The following is a 21,376-nucleotide window of genomic DNA, read 5'->3' on the forward strand; positions in this document are numbered from 1 at the left end:
CTTCCAATTTTTTGCAACCCTTGAACTCTTCCTTATTCTAGTTGGAGGACTGGAGAACACTAGAGAAGTTCTGACAAAACTCAGTAAGAAGCTTGAAAAGGCAAGAGACAGCTACAGGCAGTGTAAGCTCCTAGGGTCACCCACCTGTGACAACACGATTCAAGGTGTGGCCCTCAGGGTGGCATGCCCAAGTGTCTGAGAAGACAGGGCATATGAGGCCATACTGTTGAATGGGTCATCTACACAGATCCTAAAATAGCTCACATGGATGCTGTTATTCACAGAGAGCCAGGAATATGAACAGTTCAGAGTAACATTTCTCCCGTCCCTGAAAAAACAACTTAGAGCAAAGAACAAAGAGTTACTGTGTTGTTCCTCCCATGTAAAAGGAAACAATAATTTTGATGGATTTGGTGGGACATTGGGGAGCCAAGTCAAACTGTGTGTGATTGTTTTATAAAGGTGCTAGGACTTAATTTTCAGATCTGGAATAAGAACAGGTGGTGGCTGATGGCAGGAGTCACAATGGTTTCCATGACAACGGGATTGGGTTTTAGTCATCCTCCCATCCTCCACAAAACCTTCTGCAGCTTTTCTCATAAGGTGCTTATTAAATATTTGTTAAATGAATCATGAATCACAGAATGGTGTGTGTACTTTGCAATTAAGGCTGCCGTTCTCTAGCTAGCTAAAAGCTTTTAAAGCAACACTAATTACTGTATTTACACGATATTTTGCATAATTTGCATATTAACTTAACCTGAAAATAATAAGCTACAGATTTCCACCCCTGCTGAACAGTCCTGTCCCTTGTCTGTTCCCTATGGTGGAAGTAGCCCAGATGCTTGAAATGGCCTTAAGGGTGGTGGTGTGTGTGTCTTAAACCGTATTTGTTCTTCCACATTTGCTAGAACGCTTGTTTCCCTTACCAACACCATCTCCCTCCCCACTTTCCAGCCCCTGCTCCCCTTCTCCTCAAACCCTCCGCCCCCGCATCTGCGCAGTCGCCCCCGTGCAGGCGCCAGCCAGCCCCTCCCCCGCGCCCCTCTTCCCGCGCTACCGCTCCAGCCCGTGGGGCCCAGCAGAGAGCACAAAAGGACTTGGCAGCCGGCGTCCCGCGTTGCCCATGGCAACCATTGGAGTAGCATCTCCTGCCTAGACCCTGCAAGGAGGTAGTAAACGGGGCCTCCATTGGCTGGCCGAGGAAGGCAAGCCAATCGGAGAAGAGTTTGTAGGGAGGCGGCTGAGCGGAGATTGTAGGGGTAGGAAGTTAGGGTTAGAGGCAACCGGTGAGGCTAGAACCCTGATCGTGGTCGGTTGGCGCCAATATGTCTGTCCGGAGGCACATTGGGAATCCTGAGGTGAGGGCCAGGTCCGGATCGGAGAGGCGGAGGGGGCGGGCGCACCGGAAAAGGCTCCACGTGGGCAGGGAAGAGCAGCCGGCGACTTCCGCCGCCCGCAAGGCGGGAAGCGGCCGGCGTGAGGAGGGGTCTGGAGGGGGAAAGGAGGCGGGGCGGCCGGGGGCGCGGAGCCCAGGCCTTCCTCCCGTGCTGGGCCCCCATCCCGCCCTTGCTCACCCCTTGCTCTCTGCACTCCGGTATTTGTCGCCGAGAGGAGCGAAGTGCATAACGAAAGACACAGCCCCTTCCCGCAAAGGGCTTGCAATCTAGGAGCGGCAGATACAAAACATGAGGAACGTGCCACTGCAGCCCGAACACTAAGGAACACCATCAAAAGCAGCTATCACAGCTCATTATGGCAGCGGTTCTCAACCTGTGGGTCGCGACCCCTTTGGGAGTGGAACAACCCTTTCACAGGGGTCGCCTAAGACCATCGGAAAACACATATATCATTACATATTGTTTTTGTGATTAATCGCTATGCTTTAATTATGTTCAATTTGTAACAATGAAAATACATCCTGCATATCAGATCTTTACATGACGATTCATAACAGTAGCAAGATTACAGTTATGAAGTAGCAACGACAATAATTTTATGGTTGGGGGTCACCACAACATGAAGAACTGTATGAAAGGGTCGCGGCATCAGGAAGGTTGAGAACCACTGCCTTATGGGGATACAGAAAGAGCAGCCATAAGCAGGCCAAGCCTTCTGGAAAGGGCGCAAACTATGACATTCGTCTTGCCCCCACCCCACAGCACCTTTTACTTTCTTGTCTGTTCCGCCCCTACTGCCCTGCTGCATTTGTCTATTTAATCTCCACTCGTGTTCACTGGACTCCCACCTTGGAGTAGGAGCTAGAAATGCAAAGACAGTAAGTCAAGGCCTTGGTCCTGTAATGAGTTCAGTCGAGCGAGGGAGACTTGTAAACAGAATTGGATGCCATGTGGTTCGGGAACAACATGTAAGAGAGCCCAAGGGGGGAGAGGCCCGCACGGAGGGACAGAAGGGCGCTGGAGTGGCCGGAACCGGCCAGGGGATGCGCCAGGCGAAGAAGCACTGCAGGTGGGACAGCGTGCGCTTGGCAGAAGGTGTGAAACAGGCAGTGGGCAGGTCCCTGCAGAGCCCAGGCGGCAAGTCCGGAAGGGCCTTCTGTGCCTTGCTAAACTTCCTGGCCTTTCTTACTGTCCAGGCGTTGCAATTTATTTTATTTTATTTTCATCTCATGAGCGATGTTGACAAAGGTGTGAGGCTGAGCTCAGGCTCTGCAGGAGAGTGCCAGGATGGATTCTGTATGACAGTGATGGCGGACCTGTGACACGCGTGTCAGAGGTGACACGCGAACTCATGTTTTTGGGTTGAGTTTTCTTTGTTAAATGGCATTTAAATATATAAAATAAATATCAAAAATATAAGTCTTTGTTTTACTATGGTTGCAAATATCAAAAAATTTCTATATGTGACACGGCACCAGAGTTAAGTTAGGGTTTTTCAAAATGCTGACACGCCGAGCTCCAAAGGTTCGCCATCACTGCTGTATGATCGCTACCACGGAGGTGCGGGAGGGAGGTGTGGAGAGCGGCAGTCAGGCTGCCATATGTTTCTCTTGTCTGCCGGCCAGAATCCAGGAAGCCTTTTAAAGTAAAGAGTGACGTGATCTGATTTGCATTCCAGGCCGTGGTTGGGACACCTTGTGGAGAATGGATCTGAGGAGCCCAGGTCTGGGCCTGAGGAAACGGGTTGGGTGGTTATGATGTTATAAACCTAAGCAGCGGTTCTCAACCTGTGGGTCGCGAACAATGAAAATACATCCTGCGTATCAGATTTTTACATGACGATTCATAACAGTAGCAAAATTACAGTGATGAAGTAGCAACGAAAATAATTTTATGGTTGGGGGTCACCACAACATGAGGGACTGTATGAAAGGGTCGCGGCATCAGGAAGGTTGAGAGCCCCTGAAAGGCCACAGCGCGAGGGACAGAATTGAGAGGAATATTTAGGGGTAAAATCATCAAGACCTCATCATTCGTTTTGAGAAACGAGAGAGGGATGGACGGTAGGCTCCCAGCTTGGGCTCCTCATTGGTGCCGATGCTGTGCTAACGGGATCAGGAATGTGGTGAAAGGACGGCGGGAGGAGCGGGGATGTGTGATGATACATTTGTGTCCTGAAGGAAGACGTCCAGCTTCCTCTCTTGTTTTAGCGGAGCACCGTTTCCTGTAGTTTCTTGGGAGTGCGTAAGAAATAAATATATATTTTTTATTTATGCCTAAGATGTTGGGCCTGTCTAAAAATGTTAGTCCTCTACCTCCACATGTACTTGCCTGAACGTCTGGTTGAGTATAGAATTGTTGGTTGGAACTCCATCCGCATTTGAAAACATTGCATTGTGATCTTCTAGCTTCCAGTGTTGCTGTGGGAGAAGTCCAAAGCCGTTCTGTTCCTTTGCATGGGACTTGATTTTTCCTCTCTGGAAACTTGTAGAATCTTCTACAGGGTTATGATCTTTCACAAAGGTATTCCTTGCTCTGTTTTCACCCATTTTGTTAGGTACCAGAAACGTGTGTCTTTCTGTTCCATAAAGTTTTCTTGAATTATTTTGTTGTTGACTTTCTCCCTCCTGTTTTCTCCATCCTCTCTTTCTTGAATTCATTATTTTGTTGCTGCTTCTATATGACTGGTTCTCAGATTTTTAAAAATTGTATCTCCTTTGTTGTTGATGGCATTATTACAGATGCCCCCCCCCTCCATTTTCCCCCTCTTTGCCCACCACCACCCAGCCCCCTACCACCACTACTACCACCCCACCCTCCCCACCCTGGCCTTCACCACACTGTTGTCTTGTCCATTTGCTGTGCATATATGTTCTTTGGCTAACCACATCTTTGTCTTTTTGCTTAACTTTGCCTTCCAATCCTTCTATTGAGTTTTTAATCCTTAAGAGCTCTGTTTTGGACTCTGATATCCGTTATAAAAACTTGTTTTTATATAAATGCAGATTCACAGGAATTTGCAGAAATAGTACCAAGTAATCCCATATGCCCTTCACCCAGTTTCCCCCAATGATTATATTTTACATAAATATAGTACAATATTAAACCAGAAAATTGGTGTTTGTACTATGTGTGTATAGTTCTAGTCTTTTTATCACATTGTAGATTTAATATACTAGTAATCAAGATTTGCACGTGTGTAGATTTTGCAATCAAGATACAGAACTATCCTATCACTACAATATCTCCCTTATACTACCCCTTCCTCGTCACATCCACTTTCTCCCCCCTCATTATCCTAACCCCTGTCAACCACTAATGTGTTCTCCACTTCTTCAATTTGTAATTTTAAGAGTATTGCATAAATGGAATCAAGTAGTATGTGACCTTTTGAGATTGGCTTTTCCCCACTAGAATAATGCCCTTGAGATGCATCCAAGTTGTTGCTTGTAGCAATGTCATTCCTTTTTATTGCTGATTAGTATTCTGTGGTTTGGATGTATAACAGTTTATTTAACCATTCAGCTATTGTGGGATATTTGGCTGCTTTCAGTTTGGGGCTATTACAAATAAAGATATGAACTTTTCGGTATAGTTCTTTGTGTGATGTTAATTTTCATTTCTCTGGGATAGGTGCCTAGGAGTACAGTTCTTGGGTTGTATGTAAGCTTACATACTGAGTATATACAACGATGGTATATACTACATACTATATAGCCTAGGTATGTAGTAGGCTGTTCATCTAGATTTCACAATGACAAAATCGCCTGTGTATTTCTCAGAATGTATCCTCATTGCTAAGTGGCACATGACTGTACAAGTTCATGTGCGGATGTGTTTTCATTCCTCTAATAGTGTTTTTAAATATTTTTCCCCTTCATAGCCCCAGTTTCCTCCATATTGCTATTTTCTTTTTGTTTTCTTGGAGATGTTTGTATTAGTAAGCTTGAGCTGCCACAACAGAATACCACACATCCAGTGGCTTATACAACAGAAATTTTTTCCTCATAGTTTGGGAGGCTGGGAAGGTTAAGATCAAAGTGCTAGCCAATGTAGTTTCTGGTGAGAGCTCTCTTCTGGCTTGCAGATGTGCTCACATGACCTCTTCTTTCTGTGTGCAGGGATGGGAAAGGAGCAGGTTCTTTGGTGTTTCTTCTTTATAAGAACATGTCCACCCTTATGACCTCATTTAACTTTACTTCCTAAAGGCTCTATCTCCAAATACAGTTATATTGGGGATTGGGATTTCAATGTATGAATTTTGGGGGACACAATTCAGTCTGTATCAATGTTTTCAGTCTTCTTTTATCCCTACATTGTTAATTTATGTTTTCGTGTAGGAAACTTAAAATGTGATTGGACCCTGGCTGGTAAGCTCAGTGGTTAGAGACAGGCTGCACACTGAAGGGTCCAGGTTCGATTCCTGGTCAAAGGCATGTACCTGGGTTTCCCATTCGCTCCCACCCGCATGTGGGAGGCAACCAGCCAATGTGTCTCTCTCCCTCTCTTGCACTTTCTCCAAAAAACAATGGAAAAAATATTCTCAGGTGAGAATTGACAATAACAACACAAAATTAAAAATGTGATTGGTGCCCAGCCAGTGTAGCTCAGTGGGTGAGAGTCAATCCATGAACCAGGAGGTCACGGTTCGATTCCCAGTCAGGGCACATGCCCAGGTGGCAGGCTCAATCCCCAGTAGGGGGAATGCAAGAGGCAGCCAATCAATAATTCTCCCTCATCATTGATGTTTCTCTCTCTCTCTTCTTCTCTTTTCCTCTCTGAAATCAATAAAAATATATTTTTTAAAAAATAGAAAATAAAGATGGAGAAACTGAGTCTCAGTAAGTTGCTCAGGAGTGCACAGCCAGTAAGCAACTGTAACCCACCCACCACCCAGTCTGACACCCTAAAATGTTTCTAAACATTGACAGTTGTCCCTGGGGTGGGGGGAGAAAAGGGCACTTGTCTGAGAACCAGTTACCTATAGGGTAACATCCGGGTTTCCTAGCGTGGATACAAGTCCTTTGTGATCTGTCCCTGTGTCTCTCCAACCGCATCTGTCCCCATGTTGCCCCCTATGGCTGCCCTCAAAGAGCCTGTTATAATACCACAGACATGAACCTTCTCAGCCTCTCTGTCTCCCCTGCCGCTCCCACCCACTACTCCTTGGGTTTAGCTAATGGACTCAGCCCTCAGATTTCACCCTCAGGAAACAGTTCTTTGCTCTTGGTCTGGTTTAGGGGCTAATTTTACGTGCTCCTGTCGCACCCTCAGCTTCTCTCTCCTTGTTTTTCGTGCCGTGTGGCATCCGTTCACCCGCCTTCCTTCCCAGCATCAGGCAGAGCTGGATGGCTGAGAATGTGTTTTTTACCTCTGTGTCCTCGGCACAGTGGTTTACTCCTAGAAGGCACCCAGTAAATGTCGACTGAATGAATGGTTGGCACCCAATACGGCTTTTTTGAATGAATGGTTTTCCTTGAAACAGCTTCTTTTTCAGTTCTTTCACTTTCCGCCATCCCATCCTGTTTATGTAATTGAAAAAAAGCCAGTTGGTCAGTAGGTCAAGAAACAGTCACCCCAAAGCAAGAATTTTAATGAAAAAAGTATGGCAGCTCCATAAAACCCACGGCGCTCTGCTTAGAGTGGAGCACAAATGCTTTTACGTTGCGATTGGTGCTAGAAAGTCAGGAACAAGGAGTTGGACCAAAATAGGAAAATGAGAAGAAATACTACATTTTCCTGCTGCAGCATATGGATTTCTCATTAGGCTGTGTAAAGGGAAACCGGGGGCGGGGGGCTCCGTGACTGCAGCTGTCCGCACTCCCCCCATCATTCTGCTGCCACCACACCTGGTCCCCAGAGGCACCCTCACTTCTTAGCTATGTTGGCTTAGGTATGGACAAATCCCCTTAGTTCAGCAGAGACGAGCCTGGAATTTTTCAAAAGAAGCTTTGCTAGGCAACTAGGGAAAAAACAAAACAAAAGTAAAAACAGGAAATAGCATATAGAAATTATAAAAATACGGAGAGCAAAATAGAAAAAAAGAAAATTTCTAGCCTAAGATAACTGAGTTCCAGTATTAGCTTTTCTTTTTTTTAAAAAAAAATACGTTTTTTTTTATCGATTTCAGAGGGGAAGGGAGAGGGAGATAGAAACACCAACGATGAGAGAGAATCCATAGATCGGCTGCCTCCTGCATGTCGCCACTGGGAATCAAGCCCGCAACCTGGGCATGTGCCCTTGACCAGAATCAAACCCAGGACCTTTCAGTCCCCAGGCCGATGCTCTATCCACTGAACCAAATTAGCAGGGCAAGTATTAGCTTTTCTTGACTCAATTTACCAGGCACATGTTTTCTGGTTTTTTTGTTTGTTTGTTTGCTTTTGGGTTTTTTGTTTTGTTTTGCTGTGGTATTGTCTGCCTCTGGGAACTTGTCCTAAAGTCCCTCTTTTTAGTCTTTGAATATTTTCTTTCACTTAAAAGTTTTCTCAAAAAAAAAAAAAAAAAGGAAAGAAAGAATCTTCTCCATCTTCATCTAGAAAGGAGGTGAAATTGGCATTAGAGTCCCTTTTTCTTCTAGACAGCAGGTGACTGGTCAACTGGAGAAACCTTTCAGGGTAAAATAGTTCAGGGGTCCCACAAACACATCCATGGCGAAGGTTTTACTTACCTAGGGTGAAATGAAAAACAGGTAATGTCAGTGAGTTTTTTAATAATAGTAAAGGACCAATCTTTATTTTGAGGGTTTTTTTTCTTTCTTTTCAAGTGTTAAAATAGCAGATGGTAGTTTTGAGTCATTAACTAAATGCTGTAGTTACCTACATTTTCAAGGGCAAGTGATACAGGTTTTAAAGTTTGATGTTCTCATCTAAGGAACCACCAGGTAGTTGTGATAATACAGTCCTCATTCTATATATTCATTTATTGATTAAGTCCTGGGTGAATACAACTTTGAGTTAGTTATTGTCCCTGCCTTCAAGGAAATCCTAGCCTAGAGAAGAAGGCCGAGTTGTAAACAGTGGTACAGGGTGTCCATATTCTGGGACGGAGGGAGAAAAGAAAGTGCCTAATTCCACCTGGGACAGCTTATGGAGGAAGAGAAGTTTTGTCTGAGAAAAGGCATCCTAGGCGGACATTTGCTGAGACTGGAGACCCAAATGAATGTGGCACATTTTGGGGAACACTCAGGCAACTTTAACTTGGCAACATGTGGGTGTGGCGGAAGATGAAGCTGGAAAGGTATATTACCCGGTTTAACTTCATATTCCACAGTTACCTGTGATTGAACATACGGTTTTCATACTTGCAGGCCAGAAAAAAAGCCTGATCAAGCAAGCTATATTCTGTAATGTCCTTATTCATCAGCCTTTCCTCAGTCCATGGCTTTTGAAAATGTCACTAAAATTTAATGTGGGTCAGTGTCCTGAGCTTGGATTCAGAGTTCACTGCCAGAGTACAGGACAAGGGAGACCCATGATAGGCATCTTTGCTGGCCATAAACTTACCCCGAGCCCGGATGTGCCCCAGCTGCACCGCGAGCAGCTGCCATCGTAGTGACATCTGTGGAGCCGCGGACTCCAGGCAGGCGGCGGGAGAGGCCTGCCAACCCGGTCCCGGCCCGACAACACCTGGGCGCTGTGCTCAGGTCTGGGTCCACGTGCCCCCTTTTCAGGAGAGATGTGGATATAAGAGGGTCTCCAGAGGAGATGGCCTACAAGTCATCATACCAAGAGTAAAATGAAAAAGAACAGGAGAGCTGCCTTGAGTTGGTTTAACTGATTTCTTGAGGCGGAGGCGGTGGCTTATCCTGGGTTGCAACAGTGGACTGGATGGAAATTAGGGACCAATTTTGGCTCAGTGTCAGGAATGATTTTAAGAGCCTTTTTCGCGAGTCCCTTTTTTACATACTGCTATGAGATTATTTTGGCAAAATATGCAAATGTTTTGATAGAAACAAGACAGCCATCTTCACCTGTAGAGATGCTATAGCACATCAGTCCTACCTTGAAGAGATTGTTGGACCTCTTTCTACCTATAAATTCGATGAAATTGTAGTATTTGTTCTATTTTTTAAGTAACTGACTCTTTCCTAACTTTGCCACCCTTATCTTTACAGTACATTAACCCAATGTATTGTGAATTTTTAAATTTTTTTTTAGTATCTGACCAAAAGGATACCACAAAACCCAAAGTATCAGCATGTCAAGTCAAGACTGGACACCGGTGAGTAAAGATTAAAAAATTAAAACTTTAAAAATTCAAAAGCTAATTATTGACAAGAAGCAGCTAAAAGTTTCCCACTGTCTTGTTTGATGTCTTTCTGGGCTCAGGGACTTGTTTTTGATACCTGTTTTTCAGATTGTCAGCCACAATTCCATTCACAGGATTAGCTTATTATAAATTGAGAAATTGATGAAAACATTGTTCAATAAGTTGCAGGGCTGAGGCTAATAAATATCAGATGGTCAGCTTCTATTTGGGGACACCTCAAGTATGTTTCTTTAGACTGGGAGTAATAGATTATACTTGTGTACCTTTGATCAATTTGGTATTTGCAGAGTTCCGGCTCCATGCAAAATTATGGCCTATGGGACTAGAAAGATGAGTGTGAATCGTGATTTTTTGCAATCAAAGAGCTTAGATTCAAGTGGAGGCAGACAGACTTGAATGAGTAACTGAAATACCAGACAAAATTAAATTAGTGCTGCAATTCAGGTAAAATGAAATTTGAGTGTATTACTGCTTATTTCCATGCTGTTAACATTTTTCACTAGGCCCCTTGTGGATTTGCAGCCTTGTGAGATTTTTGTTGTTTATTTGTTTAGTTTTTTTTCAAACTTTTAAAGCCTGCTGTGGAAAATCCATCCTATTAAGATGGTTTCGCTAGTAGATTGGGGTACTGCATGCCTTTAGAATACTGAACATTCCACCAGTAACCTGAAGACAACTGAGAAAATAAATTGGGATGTCAACTTTGTTTAAATCTCATTCATTTTGTCTTTGTCTTTTTCCAGTCTCCTTCAAAATCATTATCTCACACTGTACATGTTTCCTCATATAAAATAGAGTTAAATGCTTTAAATGAACCCATTTGCAGATACAATTTCTGGGGATTTTTCTTTCAAACATTTCCGTGCTGTACAGATATTTCCTTGCAAATATCCTGTTTGATGGGAGGTAAAAAAAAATATTATCTGTTATTGAGAAGCAGGAAATTGTGGCACAGAGATCGTGTGATTTACATGAAGTTCAGTAAAGAAGCTAGGACAGGGATTTGTATGCAGGATGAGGAAGTGGATGTTGGAGAACTGGTGCAAAATCCTGTGTATTATTTCAGTCCTGTGTACTGTCCTAATGTTTCCCCAGAGCTGAGGGTTTTTTCCCTCAAAAAATATATATTTGTGTATAGCTTTATATCTTTGTCTCTTAGAAATTGAACTGAAATTCCAATGAAAATCCATTTCTTTCTCTTCAGTTTCTCAATTCATAACCAAAATTTGACTCAGTATAATGATACCTGAAATTAATTTCAGTTTTTTAAATATCTTTTTTATAACACATAGTGATTACCTATATCCTTTTATATTCTGAGATTGTTGTTGTTGTTGTTGTTGTTGTTGTTGTTGTTGTTGATCCTCACCTGAGGATATTTTTCCATTGATTTCTAGAGAGAGTGGAAGGAAGGGAGAGAGAGAGAGAGAGAAAGAGAGAGAGAGAGATGAGAGAGACACATTGATTGGTTGCCTCCCACACACACCCCAACCAGGGCCTTAGATTGAACCTGCAACCCCGTTATGTACCCTTGACTGGAAATCGAACCCGAGACCCTTTGGTGGGTGGGCCAATGGTCTAAACACTGACCCACACCGGCCAAGGCTATCCTGACATTTTAAGCTAGTGTTTTGCTAATTAAACTTTCCATTTTGAGGTAATTTATAGAGTCATATGGAATTATAAGAAATGATTTAGAGAGATTCCATGTATCCTTGACTCAGTTTCCCATGGTAACATCTTGGGAAATGATACTGCAAAATCACAACCATGATATTGACATTGATGTTTATAGACTAGATACAGAACATATCCATCACCACAAGGATCCTTCATGCTGCTCTTTTAAAGCCACTTCTGCTTTCCACCCTCACCTCCTCCCTAACCATGGCAACCACTAATCTGTTCTCCATTTCTAGAATTTTGTCCTTTCACAAATGCTGTATAAATGGAATCATACAATATGCAACTTTTCGGATTGCCTTTTTCGCTCAGCATAATTCTTTGGTGGTCTATCCAAGTTTTTGCATTTATTAGTAGTTTGTTCCTTCTTGTTACTGAGTAGTTATACCATGGTATACTACAGTATAACCGTTGCTTGTTGAAGGAGGTTTGGATCGTCTCCACCTTTTGACTATTACAAATAAAGTTGCTGTATACATTTGTGAACAGATTTTTGTGTGAATATAAGTCTTCATTTCTCTGGGATAAATGCCCAGAAGTACAATTGCTGGGTTGTATGGTAGTTGCCGTTGTGTTTTTTTTAAGAAACTGCCAAACTATTTTCCAGAGTGGCTGGACCATTTTATATTCCCACCAGCAATGTCTGAGTGATCCAATTTCTCCACATCCTTACCAGCATTTATTTGGTTTTTTACTTTAGCCATTCTGATAGACATGCAGGGGCATATCATTATAGCTGTGATTTGCATTTCCCTGATGGCTAATGATGTTGTGCATCTCTTCATGCACTGATTTACCATCGGTCTATCTTCTTCAGTGAAATGTCTGTTCCTGGCTTTTGCCTATGTTCTAACTGAATTGTTTGCTTTTTAATTGTTGAGTTTTTGAGGGTTCCTTATGTATCCTGGCCAGTCCTTTGTTGGATACATGCTTTGCAAATACTTCCTCCCACCCTGTAGTCTGTCTTTTCATCCTCCTAACAGGGTCTTTCAAAAAGCTAAAGTTTTTAATTTGGGGAAAGTGCAGTTTTAATGTTTCCTTTTTGGGTCATGCTTTGCTGTCAAGTCTAAGAACTTTTTGCCTAGCCTAGATCCCAGAGAGCTTCTATTATGCTTTTTTTCTAAAAGTTATATAGCTTTAAGTTTTACATTTAAGTCCATGATACATTTTCAGGTAATTTCTGTGTGAGATATGTGGCTTAGAGTGAGATTAACGTTTTGCTCTGGATGCTCAGTTGCTCTAGCACCATTTGTTAAAAAGATGACCTTTCCTCCATTGAATTGCATGTTCATCTTTGTCAAAAACCAGTTGGGCATATTTATATGGATCTATTTCTGATTTCTCCGTTCTGTTCCATTGACCTATATGTCTATTCCTCTGCCAGCACCACACAGTCCTGATTACTGTAGCTACATCGTAAATTAGATACTTAAACTTGGTTGCTGATTACTCCCACTTTACTTTTCTTTACAAAATTATTGTAGCTATCTTAATTCCTTTGCTTTTCCATGTAAATTTTAGAATAATCTTATTTACACCTACAATAATATTACTATGATTTTAATAGTAGTTGCATTAAACCTATGTATATTCATTTGGGGAGAATTGACATCTTGGTATGTTGAAATCTTCCAGTTCATTAATATACTATGTCTCTCCATTTACTTACACCTTCTTTGATTTAATTCATCAGCATTAAATAGTTTTCAGGATATAAATCCTGTACATGGTCTGTTACATTTACACCTAAGTATGTAATTTTTTGAACAATTGTAAATGGCCCTATATTTTAAATTCTGGTGTCTAAGTGTTTATTATGTTTATTTTGTATATTTATTTTGTATCCGGAACCTTGCAGAACTCACATTTATTAGGTACAGGAGGCATTTCGGTATAAGTTTTTTGGGGGGAAACTGGGAAGGTTGTAGATTCCTTGGGCTTTCCTGTGTAGACAATCATGTCGTCTACTAAAGGAACAGTTTTATTTCTTCCTTTCCAGTCTGTACACTTTTCATTTTCTATTGCTGCCTTATCACACTGGCTAGAAGTAACAGCACTATGTCGCATAAAAGTGAAAAGAGTAGACATCCTTGTCTTTTCCAGCCTTAGGGGAAAAGTATTTACTCTTTCATCATTAGCTATATTAGGTCAAGGAAATTGCCTCCTATGGCTGTTTTTCTGAGAGTTTCTATCATGAATGACTGTTGAATTTTCTAAATGCTTTTACTGCATCAATTAATATAATCATGTGATTTTTTTCCCTTTAACTTGTTAATATAGTGGATTTTCAATATTATACTAGTTTTGTATCCATGGGATAAATCTCACGTAGTCATAGTGTATAATTCTTTTTCTTTTTTAATATTTATTGTTGCAAATATTACATATGTCCCTTTTCTTCCCCCCATAGACTCCCTCCAGATCACCCCCACTCCCCACTCCAGGCCTACAGCACCCTATTGTCTGTGTCCATGGGTTATGCATATATGTATACAAGGTCTTTGGTTGATTACCTTACACCCATCTACCCTCCCCGCCTTCCCTCTGAGATTCCACACTCTGTTCCATGCTTTCATGTCTTTAGAAACACTCCATTCATCAGTTTATTTTGTTAATTAGATTCCACACATGAGTGAGATCATGTGATACCTGTCTTTCTCTGACTGACTTATTTCGCTCAGTCATACTCTCCAGGTCCCTCCATGCTGTCTAAAAGGGTGAGAGATTCTTCTTTTTTACTGCTGCATAGTATTCCATGGTATACATGTACTACAGCTTTTTTACCCACTTGTCCACTGATGGGCACTTGGGCTGTTTCCAGGTCTTAGCTATTGAAAATTGTGCTGCTATGAACATAGGGGTGCATATATTCTTTCTACTGATATCAGGGAGAGGGAGAGAAGGATAGAAACATCAGTGATGAGAAAGAATTATTGATCAGCTGCCTCCTGCACTCCCTGTAATGGGGATCGAGCCAGCAACCCCGGGTATGTGCCCTCATCGCAAATCAAACTGTGACCTCCTGATTCATGGATCGACGTTCAACCACTGAGCCACACCAGCTCAACAATATGTGGTCTTTTATACCTGGCTTCTCTCGCTTAGCATTAGTGTTTCAAGGGTCAGTATTGTTGTAGCATGTGTCAGTGCCTTATTCCTTCCTATGGCCAAATAGTGTTTTGTGTAGCGATTCCACATTTTGCTTATCCACTCATCAGTTAGTGGACATTCGGTTCATTTAGACTTTTTGGCCACAATGCTGCTATGAACATTAGGATACAAGTTTTTGTGTGAACACATGCTTTCAGTTCTCTAGGTTACATACTGAGGAGTTGAATAGTGGGTCCTATGTTACCTCTGTGTTTACTTCTTTTAGGAACTGCCAAACTGTTTTCCAAAGCAGCTGCAATGCAGGAGGGCTCTATTTTCTCCACATCCTCAAACATGTTTTATTGTCCACCATTTTGATCACAGTCATGGTTGTAGGTGTGAAGTGTTATCTCATTGTGGTTTTGATTTGCATTTCCCTAATGACTAGTGATGTTGAGCACCTTTTTATGTGCTTATTAGCATTTGTATATCTCCTGTGGAAACGGGGCTATTCAAACCATTTGCCCATTTTTTAAATTGTGGGTTATTTTTCTCTTAATTGTTGAGTTATAAGCATTATTTTGTATTCTCTGGATTCTGGACCCTAATCAGAAATAGGATTTGCAAATATTGTCTCCTTTTTAGTGGGTCATCCAGGGTTTTTGTTGTATTTAGCTAGAGGAGTAGAGAAAAATACATCCACCTCATCTTCCTATAAGTAAATGTCTCCCAAACTCATTTTTAATGGCTTTGGAAGGACCAAAGTGTGCTTCATTGCTTAAAACTCAAAGTTTAGTTTAACTTAGTGTGGGAGAGTCATTTTATTCTAGTGTTCAATTTCTTTTGTTGTTTCAAATTAAATTGTTTTAAAGACAATTTAGGGAAAAGGTTTTAATTTTTTTCTATGCGTTTTTATGACTTACCTCCCTGTGTATTCAGCATAGTGGCCTGTGTATTATATGCCAAGTTATACTACAGATCCCTTTAGCCCTCTTGGTAGCCATCAGAGCCTGAGACCATGCAAACCTGTGTTCTGTCCAGATATTATCACTTATCTGTATGCCATAAGGTGAAAAGGGTGAGGAGACCTGGGTAAGAAAACACGAGAGTGACCTTATAGCCCAAGTGAGAGTACAGAGTTCCCATCTGTGGTATGTTTTTAAGCTCTGCCATCAGAGCCATAGAAACAGGCACAGGAATGAGTGAGCATTTCTCATTTCTAGGCTAAATAGGTAGGTCTTTCATCTTTCCTTACCAAACAATGAGTAATTCAGAGATAATCACAAGAAATCAAGGATTTCCTGATATCTCCTGTCTTCACCCAAATCGTTGGCTACTGAGTTCTTCAAAGACTGATGCCTTCTTCCTTGGTAAAGATTGTTTTTTATGTCTATACTCCTGATTCTACTTCTCTTATAAACTCAAACACCAGTGTATAGCCATGGCTGGGGATATCAGAATTATTTTGAACTTCAAATATTTCTTTTGTTCCATAGGTGCCTGGGTGTATCTTACCAGCTCCCCAGCATTGCCAGACTGTACCATGAATGGATTATGCTTCCGATGAAATCCCTGGCGGCGTTTTGTTCAGTTTCCACTGCAGGGTTCTCGTTTATTCTCAAGCACCCTCTCTGTGTTTCTGCTCTGCAGCACCGCAGGCTGATTAAGGAACACTTTCCAAGCCACAGGGCTCCCCCTTTGTTAGTCTCCTACACTCTTTCATTGCTTGTATTATCCCCTCATTTCACTCCATTTTCGGTCTAATTTCAAATTTCTTGAGCTCTCTAAAATTCTGTAGCCTTCTCCACTCAGTGTTTCCTAGCCTTATTTTTTTTTATTCACCTTACTTTTATTATCTCTGCACAAACTAGTATTTTCTTTTTTTCTTTAGTCTACTTTTCCTGAAGTTTTGCTAATAGCCTTGATCTGTAGCAGTCAAACTCATTACAGTCTAGGTACTCTTCATCTTTTTCAGTTTTTAATTCTGTTTCTTATGTCAAAGGAAGAAATGTATGTGAAAGCCTTTTACAAACCAGAAAGCACTATACACTCGTATAACTTATTGAGATTAACAAAGGACCACTGTGCCTCTTTTCACGCTTTCTGCTCCTTCTGAGCCAAAAGAACTTCTCCATAGAGGAGGGGAATATTGAAGAAAAATAAAGCAATGGAATTGTCTCTTAGCAACCGGGTCTGCCTTATAAATCTTACTTTAGATTACTGCTGCTCAAAATCACTTGCTTTTCTTACTGGCTTAGTGCAAATAATGTTATTAAATTATCGGAAAAGAAAGGAAAAAATATACTGAATGAGTCGCTTAGTTCATCGACTCCGCTCTATCTTTGCATAACGCTGTTGATATAGTTGGGTTGTCTCTTTCTCTTGGTTCAAATTGAAAAAGTTTATAAATATATCTTTTGTTGTTACTTAAGTTGTAAAGTAAGTAGAAACTAAATACCACCTTATACATTTCTAGATTACCTGACTCCTGAAACAGTATGGGTCGTATAGACACTGCGTATAAATCAGGTTGTACATTTAAAGAAAAGCGGGTATACAAAACTCAAGCCAGATTGTGGTATGATTATTTGCATTATAAAAATAACTCGTGAGGCTTCTTCAGATATCTTTTAGTGCCTCCTGTGCTAAACAATGGGAGAGAGAGATATTCTCTTCGTGTGTGTGTGTGTGTGTGTGTGTGTGTGTGTGTGTGTGTGTGTGTGTGTAAATAGTCCTTGGCTTCCCCAGTAATAAGGTAGATAAGACTTGCACACAAATAAGTCAGTGAAATGATAAATGCCTGTGAGTGGAAAGCCAAGTGCGGAGGATGGAAAGGTCCCTCCCAGCCTGGTGAGCTGTTATGATTACATGGACAAGGTGACATGTTCAAGAATCCAAGACTAACAGAGATTTTTGTCAAGTTTGGAATTAAGACAAGATTGAAGTGGTTGGCAAGATATTGGTGCCTTCAGCACTAGAACAAGGAGTTTAAATTTTAGCCAGTAAGCAATGGGGAGCCACTGACTTTTTTTTTCTTAAATCAAAATCTTGTCTAAGAAAATTTATCGTGCAATAATTGTAATTTCAATTCTTTTAAAAACTGGTTTGCTGATATTCCTTTAGGCTCCTTACTCTTGGATAAAACAAAGATGTTTACAAGTTAATCAATTATAGAATTGTTTTATTTCTAGTCTCTTTAAAGGGTAGTCAAAAAACTATTTTCAGATGAAATAAGATCTGGTAAGATAAGCTAATTAGTTGGGCTTCATATGAAGAGGGATAGAATACTACTTTCCATACCTTCTGAAGTCGCTGTGAGGGAACTTTGTGTCGATCAGTCAGCCATCCTGCTGTCTCAGTTCTCCAACTGGGACAATGCAGAAATCCACCATTTTCTTTTTTTTTCTTCCTACGTGGATAGAATGAATATCTTTAGTGAAAACAGCTTCTTCTCAATGGCCCTCTTAGATTTGTTCTTAATTTTGCCAAACATTTGTTTACCTGAGCGAAAGACTTTGTTTCCCTGCCTTTTCCTTTACTGGGAGAAACAAACAGTGGGAGTGACAGCTTGTTGTGAGGCACTGCTGGTACAAAGATGAATTGCTGTGTAAATACTCTGAAAATGTTGATAATTGACTGTTAGTGAAAATGCAGTGTGGCTTGTTTTGTTTTGTTTTGTTTGTTAATCCTCACCCAAGGATATTTTTCCATTGATATTTAGAGTGAGTGGAAGGGAGGGAGAAAGACAGAGAGAGAAACACTGATGTGAGAGAGACAATAGATTGGTTGCCTCCCGCATGTGCCCCGATGGAGCCTGCAACCCAGCTATGTGCCCGTGACCGAAATCGAACCCGGGACCCTTCAGTCCACAGGCGATGCTCTATCCAAACCAGCTAGGGCAGGAAATGCAATGTTTTAATAATGAAGACTATAGAATAAGGTTGGCTATTATTTTCCATGCATAGCATGCCTTGGGGGATTTAGAGCATGAAATGCTTCCCACCTGCTTCTGTTAAGGAAGTAACACTTCCTACGTATTTACCTCACAGTTAAATCGTGTTTTTAAAACATTACAGCTAGAGAAGCAATGTGTTTTAGTGAGCCATATTAGGTGAACAAAGGGCCACTTCGTTAATCTAGTCATTCACTTGCTGTGTCAGGACAAGTCAAGACTCTTCCTTTGTGCCTTGGTATTCTGCTGAGACCGTCTGAAGCTGCCCTGGCCAAAAAAACCTGCATGCCAGCAACATGCGACTCCTGGGGACTTGGGGACACAGAACCAAAAGCTGTTATGTAAAATAGTTCAAGAATGAGATTGTGGGGTGCTGAGCAGCACACTGTTTGCCCTGTCGTCTTCCCCCACTGCATTGACCACACCGGCTCCCACCTGAGTTCAGAGTCGCAGGGAGAGGGAGGGATATGTGTCTGGGGCGAATCATGGTTTCCACTCTGGAAAGCTGGTCACGTCTCGAGTCAGTCCAAGCCTGAAGAACCTAGAAAAGATCTTGTTTGATTCTAATCCTGCTCTTTGGTGCCATGTGAGTCTCTTCTGCGTCTCTTGAGAAGGCGCCGGCAATTCTGTCTCTGAGCTTTGAAGGAGAGACTCCGGCTCTAAGACTGCACACCGAGTCCAGATCCCAGAGAGTGTGTGTCTTCAGATGGAAAAAAAAAAAATTTAGTTCAGTGGAATTTAATTCCATGATGAATGATAACAAATGACATAAGTTATTTTTGAAAATGAATTTTGGGTTTCAGAGCAAGACTTTTCTTTCTCTGCTTCTGACTTAACCATGAAGAAAAATTCAGAATAATCCTTAAAAACAGTAGTTCTTGCCATTAATTGAAAAGCATTTTGTTATCTGAAGTTGGGCTCCTCTCAAGGTTTAAAAGTTAGGAGCACAATTTTAGAAATAAATTATTTTGCATGTTTTCCCCTTTGCTATACCTTTTAGGTGCCAGATAGAGCTTGCTCTATTGACTCGAATCAAATGAAAGCATGTCCAGTGAAAATCACCTCTGGCTTGAGAACCAGACTGTAGTTCATTCAGAAACCAGAATGATCCTGGCCCAGTTTTAATGTACGAAAACTCTCCAGCCCACCTTGGCTGGAAGTTAGTATTATAGAACCAGGCTATAAAACGTGAGGGCCGGGGTCTCTCCACACTGTGGGAATCTGCTGTTATTTCTCAACAAATCAAATCCACCGTGAATTCCAGTGTACAGACTGTGTGGTCTAGTTCAGGCTGCAACATCAGCATGAATAGAGGAAGGCCAAGTTCAGGAAAGAGGGAAACCACAAGACTTAAGTGGGGAGGAAAGGGTTGCTTGGGTAGCCACAACGGCACATTTTGGATATTTGAAGATCATTGCCTCTCTTTCTCCTTCTTTCTTTCTTCCACATAAAGATTATGGAGGGAGTAAAAGGAGGAAAGCCTTGACTCAAAAAGGAAAAAAATTACATAAAATGGTCATCTTTACTGCCAGGGACTTCTTAATGTTTGTTGGGTGTGCACCCCAACTTAACACATTTGACCAAACATTTCCCATGATTCATCATCTTTTAATGATGCTGTATAATTCAAAAAAGATTATTACTATGCGTGGCCCATTTGCCTCTTGTTATTCTGCAAGAACAGGATAGGAAGGCTTAGGGAATACTTGTACTCCATTTTGTTTTCACAGTGTTACTAATTTCCTTCCATTAAAAACATATCTAAAATCTTTATTCTCGTTTTAGGTAACAGTATGACTAAATACATTGAGAAGCTAGAAGAGATCAAAAAAAGTAAGTAGCACTATTATTGATGGGCTGGCATAATGGGACCCTGCAGTAGTTCTATAAGTTGGTTATTAACAACCCTAATCGTACTCTATAACTGACACGCACGGAGAGCTAGGGGAGTCCCCTGGCAGGTGGCTGGGGAGACGTGGGAAACACAGTACCTTCCTGCTTAGCTGCTAGGATCGTGGCTTGTGGGTCGAGTTGTGCCTGACTTAGACCTCAGAGGAGGTGTTAATGTAGGAATGTAGCGTGAGCAGCGAGAACCTGCACTTTAGTTTCATTGTTCTACGGTCTTCTTAGTCTTTTTCAAGGTACTTAATCTTTCCTCCTTTCTCAATACCTGAGATAGGAGTAATAATGTCGTATTTCATAACACTCTTTTGAGTATAAATTAGTACTCATGAAAGCCTGGAAGATATGAGAAAGAGCTTATTCTTAAAGTGATGTTATACATTATAAATTCATTGCCGTCTGCTTTCTTTTAATTAAAAATCATATTTCATACACATTCTTTTTAAAAACTAATCTTCTGCAAAGATATGCCACTAGTCACTGAGTGTTTTGCTCTTGTACAAAATCATAATTTTTCAGTCTGTGTCCAAAACAGATGTAAAATGTACACATCAAGGCCAGAATTAAAGAAGAAGCAGAAACATCTACGTCCTAAGACGGATTTGCGCCTATCTCCAGTGGAACACAGTGCGAGGGGAGTATTTAGCTAATGTGAGGGAAGAGGGACTCGCTCAGATAACAGTTCAGAAGTTGGCTCCGGTAACATACATCTTCTGGGAAGAGATTACTACAAATCCAGAATTCAGAGAACTTTGTTTTTACACAGCAGGCCTTTTAATTTAAATGATAATGTTTCTGTTCCTTTTGAATTGCTGAGAAACCCCAGATAATAGATGTGGACTCTGGAGCAGCTTTCTGCTGACTCTGCTGTTTGCCTGCGTGAGCTATAGGACTCCTGCTGGAGACATTTGTTTCCTGATGTGTAATGTCCCAGTGGCCTTTTATTTTCTTCTTATACATTCTGTATTATAGCTTATACATTATTTTGCACTTTATATTGTATACGCATATATTTTAAGGATATATTAAAATTTTAAACTATGAAAAAAATCTTGTTTACTCACCTGGGCTGCATTAT

At 41.4% G+C, this 21,376-nt stretch overlaps 1 protein-coding gene across 6 annotated transcripts in view; it reads left to right on the forward strand.

Moving 5' to 3' along the window:
* The first annotated feature begins 1,240 nt into the window (after positions 1-1,240).
* The window catches only part of CEP41 (centrosomal protein 41), a 41,059-nt gene continuing 20,923 nt past the window's right edge, over positions 1,241-21,376 (forward strand). For 3 of the 6 annotated variants that reach the window (XM_036328677.1, XM_036328679.1, XM_036328678.1), the window contains exons 1-3: positions 1,243-1,361; positions 9,560-9,623; positions 20,182-20,229. In XM_036328677.1, the coding sequence (XP_036184570.1) occupies positions 1,329-1,361; positions 9,560-9,623; positions 20,182-20,229 (145 nt within the window). In that variant the 5' untranslated portion in view covers positions 1,243-1,328. Of the gene's footprint in view, positions 1,362-9,559; positions 9,624-15,940; positions 18,209-18,299; positions 19,556-20,181; positions 20,230-21,376 lie in introns of those variants that run through there. The other 3 variants (XM_036328682.1, XM_036328680.1, XM_036328681.1) reach the window with 3 other exon arrangements.

Source organism: Myotis myotis, unplaced genomic scaffold (genome assembly GCF_014108235.1).
Source record: "Myotis myotis isolate mMyoMyo1 unplaced genomic scaffold, mMyoMyo1.p scaffold_m19_p_11, whole genome shotgun sequence".
Lineage (NCBI taxonomy): Eukaryota > Metazoa > Chordata > Mammalia > Chiroptera > Vespertilionidae > Myotis > Myotis myotis.